Source organism: Pristis pectinata, chromosome 8 (genome assembly GCF_009764475.1).
Source record: "Pristis pectinata isolate sPriPec2 chromosome 8, sPriPec2.1.pri, whole genome shotgun sequence".
NCBI lineage: Eukaryota > Metazoa > Chordata > Chondrichthyes > Rhinopristiformes > Pristidae > Pristis > Pristis pectinata.
In genome coordinates this window covers 35,199,463-35,213,829 of record NC_067412.1, presented here as the reverse complement: position 1 = coordinate 35,213,829, position 14,367 = coordinate 35,199,463, and the positions used below count along the sequence as shown (strand labels likewise).

At 39.9% G+C, this 14,367-nt stretch overlaps 1 protein-coding gene across 1 annotated transcript in view; it reads left to right on the top strand.

The window, feature by feature from the left end:
• Positions 1–8,292: 8,292 nt before the first annotated feature.
• The window catches only part of flii (FLII actin remodeling protein), a 43,805-nt gene continuing 37,730 nt past the window's right edge, over positions 8,293–14,367 (top strand). The window contains 5 exon segments of the mRNA XM_052021368.1: positions 8,293–8,416; positions 10,609–10,719; positions 12,028–12,099; positions 12,604–12,684; positions 13,904–13,989. Coding sequence (XP_051877328.1) covers positions 8,354–8,416; positions 10,609–10,719; positions 12,028–12,099; positions 12,604–12,684; positions 13,904–13,989 — 413 coding nt within the window. The 5' untranslated portion in view covers positions 8,293–8,353.

Genomic DNA, 14,367 nt, shown 5'->3' with positions numbered 1-14,367 from the left:
CCTATTAACACCATAAATTTTCAATCCCATCATTCAGTCTTCTATTTTTTTAATGAAAGTGAATAATTTCACATTTTTTTCCACTTTATATCCTGTCATGTTCTTGCACATTCACTTAACACTCTATGTACTTCTGAAGCCTCTCTGCAACTCCCCACCAAGCTTTGTATCATTAACAAGCTTAGATGTATTGATTCCTTCATCTCAATCATTGATGCAGATTGTGAACAGTAATCCATGTGCTACCTCAGTAATGACAGCTTTCCCAACCTAAAATGATCCATTTATTCCTTTGCTTCTGTCTATTAATGGATCCACACGTATATTACTCCCAATCCCATGTATTCTAACTTTGTTCAATAACTTCTTGTGTGGCACAAGGAATCCCTGAAAGTCCATGTACATTTGGGGCTAAGGTCTCATTTACAAGATTGTTTCCAGCAATGCCTAATCCTCCATGCTGTCCAATATTGTGCAAAAAAAGGAATAATTAATGGCAGACATTTCTCAAGAATGCTGAATGTACCACCATGAGAGTGGTTTATTAAGTATCAGCATCACATTGGATTATACTGGCTGCATCCACAAACACCAAGGAAGGAAATGACAGCAACAGCAGTAGTGGAATAAGATATCCAAAATGCTAGTAATATTGCCAGGAATTCATCTCACACATCACGTAAAAGTAATAACCACAGCTGATTAAAACTCAATTTGAAAAAATAAGGATGTTCCCAGTTAACATGTACACTAGATGGTCCACATTTTGGAAAGTTAAATTAAGATTTAAGATGAGGAATCAATTCTCAAGCAGGAATAAAAGTATTTTTCTATCAGGTTTATGTTTTGAATTTAAAACAGACCTAACACAGATCTACATTCTACAACAGTGAAGGGGCCCCACTGCCAGTCAGCTTGGTTTCAACTGATCAAGTTTTGTATATTATTGCAGAGGTTCAGAAAGGGAAGGGAAGAAAGATGGACCAGGTGAAGGTGAGAGCAGGGTGGAAATTGGCTGCAAAAGTGATGAAATGAGTTCTACATGAGTGCAGGAAGCAGCACTAATCCAATCGTCAATGTAATGGGACAAAAAAAAGTTGGGGGAGTGGGCCTGAAACAAAGACTGTTTCATATATCCAACAAAAAGGAAGGTGAAGTTTGTGCCTAAAAAGAGCCATGGCTATACCTTTCAACTGGAGAAAGTGAGTGGAGTCCATTAAAATATCTAGGAAATCTACTAGAAAAGGATTTGTCGGAGCCAACTAGAACACTATAAATTTCAAAGCATCTTTTTTTAATCAAAATTAAATTTATAACCTGGAACTGCAAATACTCCCAACAGAGGGCATTATTCTATATGACTTTTTAAACAATCCCAGAGCACATACAGTGCAGGTTAATTGAGGAGTAAACACTTCTATATTGTCACAGCTGATCCCAGTAAAGCAATTCGTGATACAGAATGAAATTTCTAATTATGTAGATCATGGCTGGTTTAAATATGGCATTGTGTCCATATACTTCAGTTATATTACCCAGAGAGCTTTTATCAAACACAATAAGAATGCATGGATGAGCAGCTGGAGTTCAGGACCATCAATTCAGAGATTTGAGTCTGGAATCCCACAATGAGAGTTGTGGAATTTAAATAAATTTGGAATTTAAAAAAAAAACTAATCTTGGTAATGTATGAAAATATCATAAGAAAAACAAACATCTGGTTCACTAGTATCCTTCAGGGAAAAATGGTCCTTACCCTGGCTGGACCAAATGTGATTCCAGAACTGCTAATGTGGTTGCCTCCTAAGAAGGAGGACAGGGAAAGACAGTAGTGCATATATTATCAGTAATATCCACATCCCATAAGCCAAATAAAAATTCTATTTTTTAAACAACATTCTTTGGTAGATTTCACAAAGTCTAACATAGTTAGCCTAGGAAAATTCATGGTGGATCATTAATGACCATGCAATGCACCTTCACCTGATTTTATGTTTGGGCTTTGTCCTTGAAATTCTGTGCAAGGATTCACTCATCTCTATATTTGGCATGGGGTTGCTTCAATCCATTGGATTCTTCCCCTACTGGCTGAAAGCCTGGCTTGTCCAAGGAGCTATCTCGTGAAATCTTTACACAAGTAGACAATCTCAACAAATTTCCTTTGAGAATCTCTGTGGGGGGAGGGGGGGTGTGAACGCAATCCAGAAGATCCTGCTGTGTACAGCAACTAGTAACAGAAATCCAGACAGATTTGTAGCCCAAAGTGACAAAAGGATAAATAGTGTGCAGAACTGGATCCATGTGATCTAAAGGCCTAGGGATCAGTTCTATGTGATCTGAGCCTCTGCTGCCTATCAACCCCCTTTAAACATCAACTCACAATGGAGCTGGTTAAAAGGTTCTGAGACCAGGGCTTTCAACATTGTATTACAAAAATATGGCACAGGTTTGCCCCATTGGGAGGGATTTCTCTGCTTAGAGAAATTCCCATTGGGAAGGTTGCTTTGAAACAAGTTTCAACTTGGACAAGGAAAGGATGGTAGGGTGAAGGAACCATAGTTAACAAGAGAGCTGGAAGGTTTAGTCGAGAAGAAGAAGGGAGCTTATTTAAGGTTTAGGAATCAAAAATCAGTCAGGGCTCTTCAGAGTTATAAGGTGGCCAGGCAAGGAGCTTAGGAAGGGATTTAGGAGAGCTAGAAGGGGGCACGAGAAGGCCTTGGCAAGTAGGGTTAAGGAAAACCCTAAGGCGTTCTACACATATGTGAGGAACAAGAGGATGACTTGGGTGAGGGTAGGACCACTCAGGGATGAGAGGGAAAATGTGTCTGGAGGCAAAGGAGTTAGGGGAGGTCCTAAATGAATACTTTGCTTCAGTGTTCACCGAGGAGAGGGACTTGCACGAAGGGGAGGTTAGTGTAGGGCAAATGTGTTGGAACATGTTGAGGTTAAGAAAGAAGCAGTGTTGGAGCTACTAAAAAGCATGAGGATAGATAAGTCCCCGGGTTGGATAGGATATACCCCAGGGTACTATGGAAAGCGAGGGAAGAGATTGCTGGAGCGTTAACAATGATCTTTAAGTCCTCCCTGGCCACAGGAGTGGTACTGAAAGATTGGAGGATGGCATATGTTGTTCCATTGTTCAAAAAAGGTGTAAGGTATAATCCTGGAAATTATAGACCAGTTAGTCTTATGTCAGTGGTGGGAAAGCTATTGGAGAGGATACTTAGGGACAAGATTTCTGCGCATTTGGAGACGCATAGTCTTGTATGGAATAGTCAACATGGCTTTGTAAGGGGCAGGTCATGCCTCATGAGCCTAATAGAGTTTTTCAAGAAAGTGACAAGACAGATTGATGAAGGTAGAGCAGTAGGTGTATATATGGATTTTAGCAAGGCATTTGATGAGGTTCCCCATGGTAGTCTCATCCAGAAGGTCATGTGGTATGGGATCCAAGGAAAATTGGCTGAATGGATTCGGAATTGGCTTGCCCACAGAAGGCAGAGGGTTGTTGAAGGGGAGTATTCAACCTGGAGGTCAGTGACTAGTGGTGTTCTGCAGGGATATGTTCTGGGACCCCTGACCTTTGTGATTTTTCTTTATAAATGACTTGGATGAAGAAGTGGAAGGTTGGGTTAGTAAGTCTGCAGATGATACAAAGGTTGGTGGTGTGGTAGATAGTGCAGAAGGTTGTCATAGGTTGCTATGGGACATTGACGATGCAGAGAAGTGGCAGATGGCGTTCAATCCAGACAAGTGTGAAGTGATACACTTTGGAAGATCTAACAAAGGCAGAGTACATGGTTAATGACAGGATTCTTAGCAGTGTGGAGGAACAGAGAGATCTTGGGGTTCTAGTACATACTGCCGTACAAGTTGATAGGGTGGTTAAAAAGGCATATGGTGTGCTGGCCTTCATTAGCTGGGGGATTGAGTTCAAGAGCAAAGAGGTAATGTTGCAGCTCTATAAGACCCTGGTTAAACACATCTGGAATATTGTGTTTGGTTCCGGTCGCCACACTATAGGAAGGATGTGCAGGCTTTGGGGAGGGTGCAGAGGAGATTTACAAGAATGCTGCCTGGATTGAAGAACATGTCTTACGAGGAGAGGTTGAGCAAGTTAGGGCTTTTCTCCTTGGAGAGATGGAGGATGAGAGAAGACTTTATCAAGTATGTAAGATTATAAGAGGCATAGACAGAGTGGACAGCCAGCATCTTTTCCCCAGGGTGGTAATGGCCAATACTAGAGGTCACTCATTTAAAGTCCATGGAGGAAAGTTCAGGGGGGATGTCAGAGGTAGGTTTTTTTTACAAAGAGAGTGGTGGGTGCCTGGAATGCACTGCTGGGAGTGGTGGTAGGGGCTAATACAATAGGGTCATTTAAGAAACTCTTAGATAGGCACATGGATGAAAGAAAATAGAGGTTTATGGGAGGTGAAGTAGAGAGGGGGATGGATAGAATGTGGATGAGGTTTATATGGGTCAGCACAACAACATGAGCCGAAGGGCCCATACTGTACTGTACTGTTCTCTGTAATACCCAACAGGAACAATGGGACAGAAGTTGTTAAAAGTATTTGTTTGAGGTCAATGATGAGCTGAGTTCTCGCTGCTGATTGCAAAATCCTGGTTAATATGTTAGGTAACTCCAGAACAAACACTACTCTGGAATCACTTGAGGACAATTGAAGTCACTCTGGGATAAATTATTCATTCAGGTCTTCATTTTGTTATTCAGGCATGCCAAGGTCTTAATTTATATAGATCAGGTATTTGGGTCAGGAAAATTATTTTTCAAAAAGACAACAAATTTCCCAATAATAGGGTAGCTTATCTCAAAAAGGACTGCTGTCGACCCTCACACCTTTTTCCCTCCCTCTCTCCTCCCCCCCTGCAGCAGTCTTTGACAGCTGCCAGTTCAGGTGGTTGGTCTTCTGTAGTAGGCAGGGTTTGTTGTGGGTTTAAGGGAAGGATTCCCCCGGTGGTTCCCAGAATTTCCTACTGGGAGGTTCACTCTGAGGAAAGCCTTTAATTGATTCCAAAAATCAGCAATGAACCATGGGTACTTACACCCAAGGGCAAAATCAGAACACTGTTCCTGCAGGCCATCTCCAAGACAAATGCATTCCTAGAGCTATTCTGCTCAGGACTGTTATAGGATTCAACCCTTTGCAGGTCAAATGCCTGAATCAGTAACATACAGTAAATAGGGAATCCCACACTGATCTTTATACAAGGCAGCCAATTTCCCATTTAAATATAGGGCATCCTATGCAACATAGGACTGTTCAAGACCTTGGTTCAAGCAAATTTATTGATTATTTATATTTTGTTCACAGTGAGCATGAACCCAAAGCAACAGGAAGCCTCTTCGATGATGTCAATGCTCTTAAGTTACTGCCATATAGCAGTAGTGTAGATGTAGCAGTCCATAACACCCAGCATAGCTGGACATTTGCAAGCAACGTCGATAACATTATCCAGTCCATTGTCCCTTCTGTAGAATCTCTTGTGTCATTGTCCCTTTTGGGTTCCTTTTCCATGCACCATACTTGTCGGCCATACTGGGGCATCACCAAGAATAGCAAACAAGGGGGGGAAACGACAGTGAACAATACTTTTTTCTCCAGTTCATTAACCCATGTCCAATGGTAGTGATATCTACTGGGATCAGGCTCCATAAATGCCAGAAGACTTCACAAGCAAGGCAGGATAGTGAATGCAGATGGCCTTTTTGACTGTGGGAGTTACAACATGAGTGTCCAATCTTGTCCTATTTCCAACTAGCACATGGGAAATACCCAAACATTCATTTCCTTCCATTGTTGCACTGTGGCTATAATGTATGACATTGCATTTACTTGCACAGGTTACTCTAACAACACCTCACAAACTAATAACTTCTACTAGCAAGAAGGACAGCGATTTGCAAGAAGTCTGCAAGATGTTTCTCATCTTGGTCTTAAATGGTTGACCTCTAATTCTAGATTAGCAATCCTGGGGAAACATCTACCCCATACCTAACCTGCAAAGCCCATTAAGACCTTTATGTTTTTGTGAGATCGCCTCCCATTCTTCCACATTTGAGAGAATAAAATGCTTTGTCTCATTTTTAGTTTTAAGCTTTGTTATTGATTTCTTTGTGGATCAAACTGGATCCTCCCCACTTTCTTCTTAAAAGTGGCACAGGCAGACAAGGTGACACCACACAGTCTTCAGTTATCAAGGTACAGATGTTTGATCACTGATTAAAGTGAATGGCATATCAGGAAAAAAATGACCACCTCAGACAGAGAGGATATTTGAGAAGTGATTTGGATACAGTGGATACCAGGAGCCATTTCTGTCTTGTACGGTAAAAGTGTGTTAGAAGTAAGGGGAGTAGGCCACTTGATCCCTCAAACCTGCTCCACCATTTAATAAAATTGTAGTTGATCTGATTTTAATCTCAAGAAGACAAGAGACTTCAGTTGTTGGAATCTGGAATAAAATGTCCTGATGTAGGTCCTGACCCAAAATGTCAACTTGTACCTTTTGCCTCCATAGATGCTGTTTGACCTCCTGAGTTCTTCCAGCTTAATAATTTTAACCTCAACTTTGCATTCTCACTTTCTTGCAGTAACTTTCCACCCTCTTGTTTATTGTGGGTCAGCCTTTAAAACATTCAAAGACTCTGCACCAACTACCCTTTGAGAAATGGAAATCCAAAGACTCACAACTCTCGGGGGGAGGGGAGGGGAGGGGGGAAATGCCCTCTGAGCCTTAAATGGGTGGCCTCTTTAAACCTTACACATTTATAATGCGGTTCTTTTCCTCTTAGTACTTTTTCAAACTGAAGGACAATTAGTGTCACGAACTGCACAACTTAACATAAAATGCTGCTTATCTCTCCTCTACTCCTCCAGTCCAAATGAAGGGTCTCAACCCAAAACGTTGACTATCAATTTCCCTCCACAGATGTTGCCTGATTCACTGAGTTCCTCGAGCAATTTGTTTTTTGCTCCAGATTCCAGCATCTGCAGTCTCTTGTCTCTCCACTAAATAGGACTCAACTGATCTCTGATTAAACTTTTTTTTACACCTTGGAATATCTATTCACCCTTGAAAAGCAAAAACAAAACATGCTGAAGGGTATTACTGAAAGGTTATCAACCTGAAATGTTAATTCTGTTTCTACTTGGCTGAGAATAAATCATTTTTGGGTTAACTGCAGCAGACAGCATTGTAAATACATACATGAAATTGTTTTTTTTAAGAGGACTGTGAGTACTCTACAGGGAAGCACCACATTTCAGGGCCCTCCTGCCATTACAAACAAATTAGTTAAACCTTATGATAAAACCTCATGAACTATTTATTTTAAGCTCATAAATGAATGATAACTGGTTATATGTTAATGTTAAGTAAGAGAATAATGAAATTTTGATTTCAACATCCTGTATTTCTATATTTTATAATTTTTCTATGAATATACTTTGAAATAAAAAAAACGCATGAAGTGAATCTGAATTCTGGGCAGTATGGTTGCATTTTGTCGAGATGGTGCACCAAGCTGCAGAATCCATTTTTATAAATAATCATAATTTTTTTTAACAAAAGTCATCCAATAAGTCAGAAGGGAGCATGGCCAGAAGATGAACCATTAGTATTTCCAAATGGTTGGATAGTAGATTATTGGAGTTTTACTGTCCTCGTTTTCTCTCCGTCCCAGTTCTGATGAAGAGTTCAGGACCGGAAATCATAATGTTTCTGTCTCAACAGTTGACGTGCTGAGTATTTCCAGCATTTTCCATTTTAATTTTAGCTTTCCAGCATCTGCAGATTTTTGATTTCGAACTGCATCTACAACAGTTTTAGACATAACCTACATATAAATTAGACAATGCGACAAATTAATAAAAACGGAAGATTTAAAGTTTAAAGTGACACCGGAGCGGAGAATCTCACCCTCGCTTCCAGGTCGGCAATGCAAAATGACTGCACCTCGACCACTTCAACATTAGAGTACATCCGAACTCGGTCACTGCCGTCCCGTATTTCCCTCTGGGTGCTCTGTAGAGGAACCCGCCCACAAACCCTGACGGACATTTCGCTTGTCCAATCAGTAAGCATACAGACTGCACCCGCAACCTAGAACAGCCAATCAATAAGAGGCGAAGCATTTGCCTCACATCCGGAAACTGGTGCGCTATAGTGCAACCAAACCTTCTGAAAGGCTTGTGTTTGATAGATGTTTAGACCAATGATAATTCCTAACATCAGTAAGAGCCCGCCTAGGTGACTGGTCTCTGCCAATGACCTGCGAAGGAAGGGCGGGGTTAATGGTGGTAGGTTGAGGCGGACTGTCATAGCGGCCATGGCTGCCACCGGAGTATTGCCCTTCATCAGAGGTGTGGATTTAAGTGGAAATGATTTCAAAGTAAGTCAGTTACATTATGATGATTACAAACATTCAGTGGAGAAAGGAGCTGGTGGCTGGTCGGTACTGTGGTATTAGGATTTTGTTATTGTGTAGGAGTCTGGTTGGGTGAGACAGGTAGCCTAGGCCCGGGGTGTTTATATAGTTGTATCCCGTAATGTAGTATTTCTATTCTACTGAATATTTTGATATTCCTCGTATTTTTTTTACAGTTAATGCAAAATTCTTGATCTTTTATCACTTCTGTCATTGATATTCTATATTTACTTAATCTTATGACTACTTTCCTTGGAAAGTTGTGAAACTTCTGTTATTAAAATGGTAATGCTTTCAATCACAATAACAGCTTAATTTGGCAAATGTCAGTTTTTAGACAAATATTTTCTGATGATATAATAATGAATGGAGAATCATAAAATCATGGAAAATTTATGACACAAGGGGGCCATTTGACTATTTGATCCATCATGTACATGTTGGTTGAAAAAGTACAGACTAGTGTAACTATACTTTCCAGCTCATAATCTTATTGTCTTAATTGTTTCTTTAACCATTATTGAGTCATCACACTTTTCTTTAGTTTCCTTCCTTTCTCTTAGCTCCTCCCTATCTTGTCTGAAAACCCTATAAGCAGGAATGTTAAACAGCTGTGCCCAACTTTATGCCATGTTTCAGTAATAGCTACAATATCATACTCCCATGTCTATCCTAAGTATTTTCAGTTGATCTACATTGTTCACAGAATTTGATGCATTTCGGAATGTACCAACACATACAACCTTTTTAACTTCCTTCCAAAATTTCACTAAATTCCTATCTTCCATGTCCAAGTCTGTTTTTCTCTCTTTTGAATCTATGCTCAACTTCCCATCCCTCTGCCAACCTCATTTAAACCCTCCCATCAAGACTAGCAAACTTGCCTCTAAGGAGGTTGGTTCCTGTTCTGTTGAGGTGTAGCCTGTCTGACCTGTACAATTCCCATCTTCCCCAGAACTTTCCCAATGCCCCAGGAATCTAAAGCCCTCCCTCCTGCACATTCTTTCCAACTACATGTTCACCAGCACTATTTTCTTATTTCTACGCTCACTGGCTCATGGAAGTTGGAGTAATCTGGAGATCACCAGACTTTGAGTCCCTGCTTCTTAATCTCTTTCCTAATTCCTTAAAATCTGCCTGCATTCATATTTTTGCCAATGTCATTGATACCGATGTAGGCCACAGTCTCTGCCTGCACTCTGTTGATGATGGGGGACTGTCTCCCAAAACATACTATCTACAAAATACAGGCTCATGGATGGAATGTGCTGATGTCAGCTGTTGCTGAAGCTCCAAAATCCAGATCTCCTCCAGCTGGTGACGCTTTCTGTGTTGTGGTTGTACAGGACGTGAGATGTGAATTCCATGGTTCTGAAGTGCCCTGCTATGTCTATATTTGTTAGATTGGCTCACCAGTCAAAAATTAAATTCCCCCACCCCGATTACCTAATCTTGCCACTGGCCAAAATCCCGGTACCCTGTGAAACTGAACACCTGCCATTTACTCTGTGCATTAGCTAAACTGCCCAGTCATAAGCAGAAGCCCTTTCACTTTTTACCCCTTGATCAACATCACATAGAAGTAATAATCTGGTCATTTATATTGTTGTTAGTGAGATCTAGCTGTGCAGTATCTGGGTGCTTTATTTCTTGCATTGCAACACTTTTTATTTGTTTGGAGAGGGAGAATATGTGAGTGGGTTTGTGGAGAGTGGCAGGGATACTTAATATGTACATTTTAGCAGTGATGTAATGGCTAAAACATCTAAGGTTAAATGTGTTGGAACTTCAATGTACTTGTAATTAGATTCCTAAATTATAAGTCTCATGCCAGGCAAGAAGTCTGGCAGCTTAAGAGTTTGTGAAGGCTTGAATAAGGTGATGATAATGTAGAAATAGGTAGTGCTGATGTACATGTGAAAAGTGATGCTTTGTTTTCAAATGATGTCACTGAGTGATTGACTTTTTGGTCATTGCCTTTGACATTTTGAATACAGCCTTGAATATTTTGTTAATGGTATAACTTGTGGGAGCAGTTGATGTTGTTATTTTAATAACATTAAAGTCTGCTTGAAATTTGTTGATGTCTAACTAGGGCATGTTTTAGGGCTGCATATTTTAATCTGCAAGTTTAATGTGTTTCTTCTTTTCCAAAGGGTGGTTATTTTCCTGAGCATGTTAAATGCATGACCAGTTTGAGATGGCTGAAACTGAATCGGACAGGACTTTGCTACTTACCAGAGGAATTGGCTTCTCTTCATAAACTGGTAAAGTGTGGTTGTATTCAAATACAAAATCCAATCCATGAAAGTGTTATTCATTCTCCACTTTCTGTCCTTAATTTTAGCACCAAGCAATGTCTCCCTTGAGAATCGGTCAATACTTGTTTTCACTAGATGGCTACGATGTGGGATCCATTTTGATTTTCCACACAATTAATTTCCTGATTTCAACCAAGTATGTCCTTACTAAGTGCAGACCAGGCAGTCAAAACTAACCAGCTATTAAGTAATTCAGTTGTCATAAAATTCTTTCAAAAGTTGTATGGAAGTATGGACAACATGTGCCTTTGACACCTATTGGAGAGGGAAATGCATTGAATTCCAGCCTTGTCAACCTCTCTCACTATTGTCCAGGTCCAATATCTTTTAGCGATCACAAGTAGTAGATTCATAGAGTCATACAGCATAGAAACAGGCCCTTCGGCCCAACTGGTCCATGCCGACCAAGATGTCTCATCCCAAGCTAGTCCCATTTGCCAGAATTTGGCCCATAACCTTCTGAACCTTTCCTATCTATGTACCTGTCCAGCTGTGTTTTAAAACTTGTTATTGCACCTGCCTCAACCACTTCCTCTGCCAGCTCATTCCACATACGTACCACCCTTTGTGTAAAAAAAAAGTTGTCCCTCAAGTTCCTATTAAACCTTAAACCCGTGCCCTCTAGTTCTTGATACCCAAGCCCTGGGAATGGGGAGATAGCTCCAACTGTAATTGATTCCAAACTGTATATTGAATGGACTTTGTTAAACTGGACTACGTGGAGGGAAAAGCTTTGTAATATTTAAATTAACTTCAGTGAGCTTGCGTGGAAATCAGCTGAAGATCTACTATTGATCACTATTTGGCTTGTATCTATATATGCATTGGTGGAAGGACATAGCCAAGTGTGTGAAACATCTTGTGATCTGATATCCTTTTAGTTCTCTGTCTATGTTTATACTTAAAGGGTGGTACAGGAAACAATTAACTTCCATGGAAGTCATCTCCACTCAGAATCACCCCTATTAGGAGATGCTGCTGTTTTATGAGGAAATTGTTTTGTTAGTTGGACCAAGACCTTTTCTGTAAATTGTCTAATAGTAATCATGGGAAAATAAATTGTTCAGTACTATAGCTGGGGTTTGAGATCTTGGTTACGGTAAACTATAGAACTGTAAAGGATTTCCTTCGCATGTCTATTTACGAAACTGGTCCATCATCTATGCCAATATTTTTTTAAAGTGTACGTTAATGATAGAAAAATGTGGAATGGTTTATTCTGCTCTAACTTGAGGGCTTTTGGTTTCATTGTAGGAACATTTATCAGTGAGTCATAACAGCTTGACAACACTTCATGGGGAGCTCTCTTGCCTGCCTTGCTTGCGGGTGAGTAATAATTTCAGAAAGGACTGTGGGAACTAATTCAATGATCCTTAAAATAATGAGCTCTTTATAAAACAAAAACCTTTTCTTATAAAAAAAAGTAACTTTTTCCAGAGCATTGTGCCTTTATTATGGATATTTCCTTCATAAATTATGTTCCTAAGTCTGCTTTCCATGACTTTTAGATGTTTTTGTTTCAATGGGCTCATTATCACAATTTTACATTGTATCTGATCTTGGGATCACTGGATTGCAATGAACCATCTTTTGAATGTCAGAGTTTAAGAATTTGAAGCTGTAACTAAGTTAAGTTGTGTTTAGAAGATGGGCATAACATGTGATTCATTGAAAGAACTTGACTTGGATTTTAGGCTCTTGATTTTGTAATTTATTCAAACCTTCAGGCAACTGGTATGTTGGTGTTTTTTTTCCATTTCCAATTTAAAATATTTTTGCTGTCCTATCTGGGAGAGTAATTGTGTATAATACTTTTTGTGTTCTCTATAGGCCATTGTTGCTCGAGCTAATAATTTGAAAAATTCTGGTGTTCCTGATGATATTTTCCAGTTGGATGATCTTTCTGTGCTGGTAGGTTGAAAGGATTTGTTATAGGGCAGTGTGCACTGTGGGGGAAATCTTTTCTGGGAATTAGAACTATGTGGCTTGTTTACTGAAGGTGACTTAACAATAAATATGTAAAGCCAGAGGACCAGTCAGGAGTGCTTTCATATTTCTCTGCTTAATTTCTATTGGTTTACTATTCAATATAAAACACATTTAGAGGATGTTTCAGTACCATCTTTGTATTCGGTTCTTGATGTTATATGAATGTTTTGCAAATGAATGATCCCACTGAATTTTTTCCTGTCAGAACTACAATGAGTGTAATTTTTGAGGGAGAATGGGGTTGTTGGCAGGGAGTTTGGTGGGGAAGAAGTCCCACAATATTTAGCCCATGGTCTTCCATGTGTGAGCTGAAAACTGTGGTCATTGGCAGGCTTTTCTAGTTCAGCATCAGCTGCAATTATTTTGCATTACTCCTTTTTGTCTGGGCACCGCGCCTATGCCTTGCATGTTCCAAAGGATGCAAGACAAGAGATTTGAAGCTCCACTGTAGCTTCCAGTCTTTTGTTGTGCTATTTCTGTGAGGTTGTGTATATTTTATTCAAAGAGTAAAGACAAATAAGCAAAATACTGATTTATTCTGTACCTTTTTCTTGCTTATTATGACACAGAAGGTCATTCAGCCCATCAAGTCCATGCAAGCTGTGGCAGAGCAATCCCATTAGTCCTATTTCCCTGTAGACCTGCAATTTATTCTCTCAACATGCCCATCAAACAACCCCCATTTACCATCTACTTCCTCTAAGGGATAATTTACAGTAGTCAATTAACCTACCGGCATGTCTTTGGAATTACCAGGGCACCTGATAGAAATCTGCAAATACAAGGAGAACTTGTAAACTCCACATAGTCAACAAAGGTCAGGATCAAACCCAGGTCCATCTTACAATCCATGCCATTGACCATATACCTAAATATCTTGAGCGGCATTTGTTAAATGAGAACTCATAGTGATCGGACAGTATATTATTTTCATTCCCATGCTTTTCAACTCCTTTTAATGCTGCAGTTGTTAGTAACAATAACTCTGTGGGCAAGCACTGAAAAGATGTTCTATGCAAAAACATGGTAATCTCAACAAGAGCCAAGGATGTCAGTTTTTGGGAGTGAATTTATTCAGATAAAATCAGACTGGTATTTTTGAGAATGTACTTACTTGATTTATGCACATTTTGTGTTTCAGGACCTCAGCTATAATCAGTTGACTGAGATTCCTAGGGAGTTGGAGAACGCTAAAAATATGCTGGTGCTCAACTTGAGTCATAACAGGTAGGCATGAATCTCATAGTAAGCACATTTGTAGTGGGATTTTTTTTCAACTTTTTTTTATTTTACTAAGGATTGTATTTTTTTTTCTTTTTTTTTCTCCAATTTGTTCTTCTCCTGTCTGGTTGAAGATTGGGCAATAAACTGAAGATAAGTTTGTATTGTGGAACTGTAGGACCAAAGTTCTTCCTTGCCCACACACCCTCCAGCAGCTGAGAAGCTTATTTGCTGAATTATGCTAGAAAAGTTCTGAAGCTGGCTACTTGTAGTTATATGCCTGAGTATGATTTCCATCCCCCCCACCACCCTCCAACCCTACCAACTTTCCACCACTTTGTCTCTTCCCCTATGTCCAGCAGGGAAAACCTCCCTAGCTCTTGC